Below are 9574 nucleotides of genomic sequence, written 5' to 3' on the forward strand. Positions count from 1 at the left end.
GGTGGGGGTCGGAAAAGCAGGCCACCAAGGCTGAAAAGGAACGGAGCGTTTATGCGTCTTATGGATTTGGGAAAAGCAACAGTTATAGGGGAGCAGGACGGGATATCATGTTGGCCGGGCCTGATGGGGGGGGGGGGGGGGGCATGGGATTGACCGAAGGGGTGGGGGTACAGGTGGCGGACAGATGGGGGGTTACTTGTTGAATCTTTGCACCATACCCTCCAACCAGTTTGCATGACACTGTGTGGGTGTGTGTGTGTGCGTGTGTGTGTCTGTGTGTGTGTGTGTGTGTGTGTGTGTGTGTGTGTTTGTGATCAGCGTCTGCTAGACTTCATATATGTATCCGCATTTGATGCGTGTCTGTTTGAATATGCATTGTGTAGTGTGTGTGTGTGTGTGTGTGTGTGGAAGGGGTTCAAGCGAATAATCAAGCAAAGTCAGAAAAAGCCCTCATGACTTCTTAATACACTTTAACCCGGGAAAATACACTTGGGTCCCCAGTGTAATCAGCAGAAGTGATACTCTCCCACCCTCTCTCTCCCTCTCCCTCTCTCTCTCTCTCTCGCTTGCTCGCTCAATCTTCTCTCGCGACATCTGTGTTAGGGGACAGTGAGAAAGAGGATGTAAACACCACCCCTGCACATGCGCAGTGCGTCCCCACGGTCCTGGTTTAATGGGTTTTCACACAATGGCCGCGCGCTAGAGTGGCCGTAGGGCTGATCCGGCGGACATGGGGGGGGGGGGGGGGGGGGGGGGGGCACGGTGCAACTGCTCTGGTCAGGCCTCTTCAGCAGGCAGAGGAAGGCTGCAGGTGCTGGAATTTTTAGAACATTATTTCCAAAGTATGTCTATCTTTATTAATGGTATACACATTGCACTTTAAAGCCACGGCTAGATAATGGTGGTGATTTGAACTTTTGTTTTGTTTTAAGGAAAATGTTCACCGTCTTGACCTTTGATAGTTTCGCATCGTGCAGAATTTATCTAGCTTTTCCTGCTCTGGGAGCAAAAAATTGACTCTCTCATTAATGAAAGTTGTTAAACTATCCGGGCTCCATTGCCAGTAAAAATATATAAATTAAAAAACAACATATGATTCAAAGGCTATTATTGTAGTTCAGGGGAGAAGCTGTCATGAGTCACGACACCATTTTACTTCGCTGGGAGGGTTTTACTTTTTGTCTCTATACAACCTCTAGCGGACAACATCAGTTACTGCGCCGGCCAAACTTATTCAATGCAACAGCAGGGCACTGAGTCGGTAAAACCATGACAAGTAATTTAATATTTCTCTGAGGTCTATTATTTGCGCGCATTTATTTGATTAAAGTTTAGCTGTTAATTGTAAGCCCTCATCTTAAACACTTTGGTAAGAACGAATCTAACTGACAAATTAATTCGTATCCGTCCATGCATCCCTTTGTGATAGATATAAGCCTATAATATAGAGCTTCTGAAAGGCATGTTTTCAGTTATACACGCCGACAGACCACAAATAAGCCCCACAAATGGAAAGAGAAGCAAATGACGTCGAAATCGCCAATCCCGAGGGAGGGCCGCAGCCTACATAATCGCCTATACTCTTTAAAGACCCAACACAATAGAGCCAGGCAGAAACAACCCTACGTCCAAATCGCATTAGGCAGTTTAATAGCACTACGTGCACTGAGGTGAGCCTAAGCTCTTGATCAGCATATCAAAGGTAATAAATCATATGCCTACGTAATCAAGGGTCATATCGGTGAACGCATGAATTATTTTTGAGTTTGTGCGGTGACCTTCAGAAAGATAAATTGTATATTGAATGTATAAATTATAAAATGAAAGTATGTCGGCTATGAACACGGTAATAATTCCATTATCACTTTACACCATTTTTTAGACGGCTTATTGCAGTTATTGGCAACACAGACGGCCATACTACACCTCGACTAGTAAAACGCAAACTAGTTCCAAAGCTCATACGATTTACAAACCTTAGAATGGAGCAGACTTTGATAAGGGGACGTTGCATAATAGAAGATGAAAATACTTTTACACTCAGTCAGAAAGACACTCAGATTGATACACTCATGGTTGGAACGTTTTACTCAGCATACAAGCCTAATATATTGAAACGTTTGGCTTACAGTTCAGGAAACAACGCAAAGGCAAGTTCTGCAGGTTAAAAAGGAGAAATACCTTTATTTAAGACAATTAAAATAAATACTATACAGAATCCAATGTAGAATAGGGTTGATACATGGCTTCTGTCTCAAAAAAAGGTTAACAATTTCATCACATTTTAATTCATTTAAAAAAATAGCACTGACCATAAACCCCATAACATTTCTTAACCTAACCACCCCCTCCCCTTCATGACAGGCATTTTTTTAAACATTTGGAAAAAGGAGGTTGGGGAATAAATCTCTGCACTTGTTTGCAGTTTGGTCCTACAATATCAAAGAGCTGCTCCCCTTTTACATATGGTGAGGTAGGTTACAAAAGTGACACCACCTTATCAAATATCTGCTTTTTCGGGGACAGTGAGATACACAAAAAGTATATGAAGAGCTAGTGATGAAAACCCAGAGCCCTTAAAGTTTAGGCAATTCTCCACAAACTCGCCCTTGCTTTGCTTCCAAACTTTTGCCACGCCTCAGTCTTAAAAAAATAAACAAAACAATAAGTAACTACCTCATTTAACTATACAATAAGCAGTGTTAACAAGAATCGCACGGCAGAGAAAACAAAGGGTGAAAACTCATTCATGATCCATTTTACTGTACAGTTCTTTTATTGAAGATTCCCATTTGTCTGATCACCCCCCCCTCCATAAGATGTTTTGGTTTAACCCCTTAGAATACACAAGTATTCTGTCAACACATAAATGGTACGATTTAAGTAGCTAGTCAAAACCCATCCCACCCCATCTATACTTTTGTGTCAATCTGTTCCTGGAGCTTGACTAATTAGCTTCAATCATTAAGGTTATATTAATTGATAGAGCGCTCACATGGCCCAGTAAACATGCTTGTTGACTTGCCAGGTCACTTGAACACTTCATATTTAAAATGGTTTTTCATAGGGGTTGGGAGCAAGGCAGGTGTGGGCATAGGGAAAAATCTTTTAAGGCCATGACAAAGTATAACTAGCTGGCAAAGCGCATTTAACTTTTACGTTGGCCCGGAAAATCAATAACAACTTGAAAAATGCCAATTAAAAACTAGACTAGATCTGCAGCCAGCCGGAGTTCTTAAGGATGTGGTTGGGGGGGGGGGGGGGGGGGGAGCTGACAATTTGTGAGCATGGCGATATTTGTCTAAAGAATGAGGGGGGGCGGTACATGGTGTGGCCGGAACCCTCTAGATGAGGTCGGCAACGTTCATGGGCATCTCCTCGACGGTCGTGTTGTAGAAGGTCTCGATGTCCCTCAGGGTGCGCTTGTCGTCCTCCGTCACCATGTTGATGGCCACCCCCTTCCTACCAAAGCGACCTCCGCGCCCGATCCTTCAGGAGGAACCAAGCATTGTACACACCGTTAGGGAGGGGTCAACGCCGGCTTACGCGCCACGCGGGCGGCCACGTCGTGGCACGGCTGTGTTCAGCTAGTTAGTCTCTGATCATAGCCCCGGAGGTAGGTGCCGCGCGGCGGTCCGGTCGGCAAAACGCCGACCGGTGCCATGCGGCACCGAGACCTTCCGGAGTCAGTTGACACGCATGGATTTCATCATTAACAGCTCGGACCGTCGGGATGCCCGGTCCAGTTAACCAAAAGCACCCACACGAGTGGGGCGGTTGACGGTTTCGTTAGGCTACAGACGGGTTAACAGAGCAGGGGGTCATACCTGTGGATGTAGTTTTCCCTGTTGGTGGGCAGATCGTAGTTGATGACCAGGGACACCTGCTGGACATCAATGCCTCTAGCCTGCGGAGGACAAGTTCAACATTTAGTCATGTTCTTACTCACCCAGCACCGTCCAGTCCCATTTTGGACTAGCCACAATACCCAACACAAAACTCAGCAAGGACAAATAAACGTTGCTCAGTAGAAGATGAATAAGCGCACCTAGAAAAATGTAATATCTAGAAGTATGGCAAATGTCATCTGCAAATTAGTAGCAAGTTGGGATGGAGGGGCCCAATCACTGTGGAGAGCAGAAGGTATTCTCTACCAAAACACTTTCAGGCCCACTCCAGCACAGCAGCTGGGGGGAGAGGGTATCTTGGATAAAACGTAGAGGTCGAGTCAGTATGCCTACCAGAAGGTCAGTGGTGATGAGGACTCGACTTGAGCCAGAGCGAAACTCTCTCATGATGAGGTCTCTCTCCTTCTGCTCCATGTCTCCGTGCTGCAGGCGATGAAGACGTTGGATCAGATTAAAGCAATGCAATATACTCTTTGGATTTGCTTGTTGTTCCTTTGTACTCTAGTATATTAAAATATATAGTGAGAATAATAATATTAATAAGAGTTTTGTGTTGTGACCATATCATGAAACAGTCTTTTTCTCACAGAGTTGAGCCGACTGGGATGAAGTATGGACTGATTCTCTTTCCCCCCACCTGATAAAGAACTAGTGCCATATAAGGACACTGCCTTGCCCAGGCAGGGGTTACAATATATCTCAGCTTCAACAGAAATATTAGGAAATATCAACTGCCGGCGAACACCCAGGTAACTCGTGTGTATATTAAGGGTGTTTGTGCGTTTGAGTTTAATCTGCACCTTTCAGTAGATCTCATTGAAGGGGTCTTACCAGGGCAGAGACAGTGAAGTCCCTGGTATGCATCTTCTCTGTGAGCCAGTCTACCTTCCTCCTGGTGTTGATGAAGATCACAGCCTGTGTGATGGTCAGAGTCTCGTACAGATCACACAACGTGTCCAGCTTCCATTCCTACAAGGCAACGGGATATCAAGAGGAAGTTAGAAATGCATTTTATGTTAAAAGTTCCATGTGTAAACGGGTGACAACTAGTTTAGATATTTGCATGTTTTCTGAGATGTAATCGTTAAAACAGAGACAGTGTTTTCCTCGTTTCACAGTTGGGCTGAATGGATGTTTTGATTACAAACCAAGTTGCTTTCAATAATACCAAGACTTGCGGTGTGCACCGTGTTGCTAGAGCACACCTTTTAGGACTCGGAACACTGATGCAAAAACCAGTGGCAACACGTGTACTCTTTAGAGTTTGTTGTCTGCATACTAGTTGCAAGTAGGGATTGATTGGGCCCAGTCACAGTGGAGAAGAGACAGTCATCTGCCAAAACACCTCAGACCCACTCCAGCACGCCAGCTGGGAGGATAGGGTATCTTGGACCACATCTTATCAAACAGCTATAGTCAAAATGACCAAGATCCCACAACAGCCTAGTTTAGATATTCGCATGTTTTCTCAGATGTAATCGTTAAAACAGCGTGGCAGACATTTATTATTATTTGCAGATGAGTGCAAATAAACTGGTTTTCCCATCCTGTGTCATTTCCCAACTGGTTATTCAACCAAACTGGCAGTTAAAAGGGTGTAGTGATAATTCGCTCAGTCTCACCTCCTTCTCCACGTTAATGTAGAACTGGCGAATACCCTCCAGGGTAAGCTCCTCCTTCTTCACCAGGATACGAATGGGTTCACGCATGAACTTCTTGGTGACCTCCAGAACATCAGTGGGCATGGTGGCAGACAGCAGCACCACCTAGTGGCCAAGCAGAGGACAACATTCGGATTCAGGACAATGGAAAACAGCAGCTGACACCAAGTTACTGACATCTTTTAGTGTTGTGACCATATCATGAAACAGTCTTTTTCTCACAGAGTTGAGCCGACTGGGATGAAGTATGGACTGATTCTCTTTCCCCCCACCTGATAAAGTACTAGTGCCATATAAGGACACTGCCTTGCCCAGGCAGGGGTTAAAAACACATCTAAACAGAAAACAACTGCCGGTCATCGGCCAGGTAGGTTATGTGTATAGTAGGGATGTCTTAGACAGCATTTGAAATGAAATCAAACCTCTTTTGGCATTGCATGCTGGCAGAAAGGGGTGAGGCTGTTACCTGTGTGCTGGGCGCAAGCTTCTGGAAAATCTCGTAGATCTGGTCCTTGAAACCACGGCTCAACATCTCGTCAGCCTCGTCCAGAACAAACATCTTGATGTATTTGGAAGCTGAGGAGATCACAAAGCGGGCAACGCACCAAACGTCAACAACAGCTTGAGACACTGTTCATCGGGCCACCTCCTGAAGGTCACAACGTTTTCTTAGAACGTGTACCAAATAATGTGGAGTGTGCACCGCTGTATTCAGCTAGTTAGTCTCTGATCATGCCTCCAGAGGCCTGCTGCACTGCAGCGGTCCGGCCGGCAAAACGCCGACCAGTGCCGCAGCGCACCAGGACTCTCCAGAGTCAGTTGACACGCATGGATTTCATCATTAAACAGCGCAGGCCAGCAAGATATCTGGTCCAGTGTGCAAAGACTTCCACGACAATTTTAATCTGAGAAGAGGCCCTTACCAAGATATTCGCGACTAAGCATGTCGAAGACGCGGCCAGGGGTGCCCACCACGATGTGGGGTGCCTCGGCTTGAAGCTTGGTGGCCTCATTGCGCACGTTGGTCCCACCGATGCAGGCGTGACAACCAGCGCCCATGTAGTCACCAAGGGCCAGGATCACCTTCTGGATCTGTAGGGGAAGAGAGGACAGTGTTTTTCTCGTTTCACAGTTGGGCTGAATGGATGTTTTGATTACATACCAAGTTGCTTTCAATAATACCAAGACTTTCCGTGTACACCGTGTGCTAGAGCACACCTTTTAGGACTCGGAACACTGATGCAAAAACCAGTGGCAACACGTGTACTCTTTAGAGTTTGTTGTCTGCATACTAGTTGCAAGTAGGGATTGATTGGGCCCAGTCACAGTGGAGAAGAGACAGTCATCTGCCAAAACACCTCAGACCCACTCCAGCACGCCAGCTGGGAGGATAGGGTATCTTGGACCACATCTTATCAAACAGCTATAGTCAAAATGACCAAGATCCCACAACAGCCCAAAAAGGGTGGGCAATAGGGTTCTGACATGCAAACTAATAACAGAACATATTGGCAGTACTGTTGGGAGGCACAGCACTTTCCTCACGACTAGCAAGTTTTATTGAGGATATTAATAGCCTTGTAAATCTATAAGCAGAATGAAAGTTGCCAAACGGCGGTTACCTGCTGAGCCAGCTCCCGGGTGGGGGCAAGAACCAGAGCCTGGGTGACCTTTCGCTCCACATCAATCTGCTGCAGGATGGAGATCGCAAAGGTCGCAGTCTTACCGGTTCCAGACTGGGCCTGAGCAATCACATCATATCCTGGAGGAATTAACAAAATATAAGTACATATCCTTGCCGTGCTAGTTTTACGATAAACTGTTAAAAGGAAATCTGTGTCCATATCATGAAACAGTCTTTTTCTCACAGAGTTGAGCCGACTGGGATGAAGTATGGACTGATTTTCTCTTCCCCCACCTGATAAAGAACTAGTGCCATGTAAGGACACTGCCTTGCCCAGGCAGGGGTATTCTAGAAAATGCACTAGACTTTGAAGCGTCTATATGGGATGATAATGATAACTGCCCTCATCTGAAACTACTACACTAAAATACAAATACAGTAAAAGCCATGACGATGTATTTTTCGCATGGATTAAACCTGATTCTTTTTGAGGGCAACATGTTCAACTTACCCTTGATGCAAGGAATAATGGCCCTCTGCTGGATGGCAGAAGGTTTCTCAAAACCATAGGCGTAGATTCCTCTCAGAAGCGTCTCACGCAGGCTCATGATATCGAAACTGTCCGTGATCTCGTTCCAGTTACTCTGTAAGCAGGTTCGAAGTAAGTCATAAGCTGTGGAGTTTTTTTATAGGCTTGCCGGTAACATTTGGTTTCTCTTTGGACATACCTCAATGATCCCGTCCGGCTCCATGCCCTCGGGGCCACTGTCTTTGGGACTAAAAGGAAAGAAATAGAAAATTAAAACCGATTCACAGTACACACAAATTCTCCTTCAACAGGCTTCTAATCAAGTTTAACATGTATCGGATTGAATGGTATAGATTGCGGTTTAACCAATGGGACATACGACCTTAGCCCTTAAGAGGATATTAAAAAGCGCCATAGTGCTGTGCGCAATATTAAAGCCTTCCGTTGTCAAGAAGGGGCAGGCTGCCCTCGGCTCGGAAGTCCATCGCTTGGATTTCGACATCCAAGATGGAGGTTTGGCAAACGCCGGCATGATACAAGCTAGGCTAACACTAGTTAGCACGACTGATGTGGAAAATCCTTATTGGACGAACCAAGCAGCCACGAGAATCAACTACATATACAATCCAGTTCATTAAGACGCAACACGTTTTAATTTGCGGTGAGTCAGATAAGCGTTTCCCGGAACTATGAGAGCAGGCCGCAGACAGGCCCCGGTGCTCACCAGGGCCCGTTAAACGCAACGACGGCCAATAGCGACAATCCTCCTTCAACCCTAATCTATCGGCATAGACCTCCAAATTACCCTGATAAACTATTGTATTCCTAACAACCCGTATCATTTTAGTTGGCCGACACAGCGACGGGCCGTGTAGCGCAGTGCGGCCTAGCATGCTAAGCTAATGGCTAACGTCGTCCTGACCATGTGCGCTCATAATTTTTTCCTTTTAAAAAAAAGGATAGGCGAGGGTTAAATACGACGTGATTTAAACGGCTACCGCGTGTATAACCTCATACAGCTCGAACGTTAGGCACCGGCTGATAAATAGCTTTTCGATTTCAATCCGAATTCGTGCAATTAGGATTGGGAATGGAGGTTTTTTCGGGGCCTTCACGTTCACGTGCTGCGACGCGCCGGCTGCCGGGCTGAGAAAACCTGCCTGTTCCTCAGACCAAGACCCGAACATAAATACCCACGGTGGTTCTCGATGTGCGTTTTAGATTTTATAAACACCATTCGTTTTCTGGTGGGTGTCCATAGCGGAAAATACATGTCGTCTATTCGCAGTTTCCTTGTCTAGTCAAGGCGGGGTCGGTGGCAGAAACGCCATCGACGCTTTCACTCGACTGCTGGAAAAACGGACTATTGTGTTCAAAATACAACAAATAACAAGCGGAGTCATAACCGAAGTAAAGATAATAGACTTTGTGATCCTTTAAGATCGAAAAAGTTGCAACTCGTGAGAAAACGGTGAACGTAACGAAAAAATTGCTCTTACCTATCCTCATATTCAGCCGACATTATTACAAAGGAAGAAAATGTGGCACAAATGTACTATATACGTCGACGTAAGACACAAAGAAGCCTGTTCATTGCAGGAGAGCGCCTTCACTCATATTTAACTCCGCCCACCTTGGTGTTCGATTGGTTTACAGGCGTGTCATTAGAATGTGGGCACTGCCCCGGTGCCAATGAGTGCTCGTGTTCGTTGATACAAAGAGCAGGTCAGCGGGGTGGAGCTGCACGCCGTGTCATATGTTAAAGAGAGGAAGACATAACTCCGCTCTCCCGAACCGTCCTCTGTTAGAGTTTGAGCGATCCATTTTTCCACGAAAATATATGAATATTCTT

At 45.7% G+C, this 9574-nt stretch overlaps 1 protein-coding gene and 2 non-coding genes across 3 annotated transcripts; all 3 read right to left on the reverse strand.

Moving 5' to 3' along the window:
* Nucleotides 1–2070: 2070 nt before the first annotated feature.
* eif4a1a (eukaryotic translation initiation factor 4A1A) lies at nucleotides 2071–9319 on the reverse strand. The gene is made up of 11 exons (XM_030338174.1): nucleotides 9222–9319; nucleotides 7922–7970; nucleotides 7705–7837; nucleotides 7192–7331; nucleotides 6493–6661; nucleotides 6036–6145; nucleotides 5531–5674; nucleotides 4740–4877; nucleotides 4242–4331; nucleotides 3828–3907; nucleotides 2071–3489 (listed from the first exon to the last, which is right to left on the reverse strand). Exons 1-11 carry the CDS (start codon nucleotides 9242–9244, stop codon nucleotides 3345–3347), a joined length of 1221 nt encoding a protein of 406 aa, XP_030194034.1. The 5' UTR covers nucleotides 9245–9319; the 3' UTR covers nucleotides 2071–3344.
* On the reverse strand, nucleotides 3579–3718 carry LOC115530065 (small nucleolar RNA SNORD10). The gene has a single exon (XR_003973706.1). It is a non-coding gene; the product is annotated as a small nucleolar RNA SNORD10 (small nucleolar RNA).
* Nucleotides 6277–6416, reverse strand: LOC115530064 (small nucleolar RNA SNORD10). The gene has a single exon (XR_003973705.1). It is a non-coding gene; the product is annotated as a small nucleolar RNA SNORD10 (small nucleolar RNA).
* Nucleotides 9320–9574: the final 255 nt, after the last annotated feature.

The sequence above is a fragment of the Gadus morhua genome, chromosome 17, assembly GCF_902167405.1.
Source record: "Gadus morhua chromosome 17, gadMor3.0, whole genome shotgun sequence".
NCBI classification, from domain to species: domain Eukaryota; kingdom Metazoa; phylum Chordata; class Actinopteri; order Gadiformes; family Gadidae; genus Gadus; species Gadus morhua.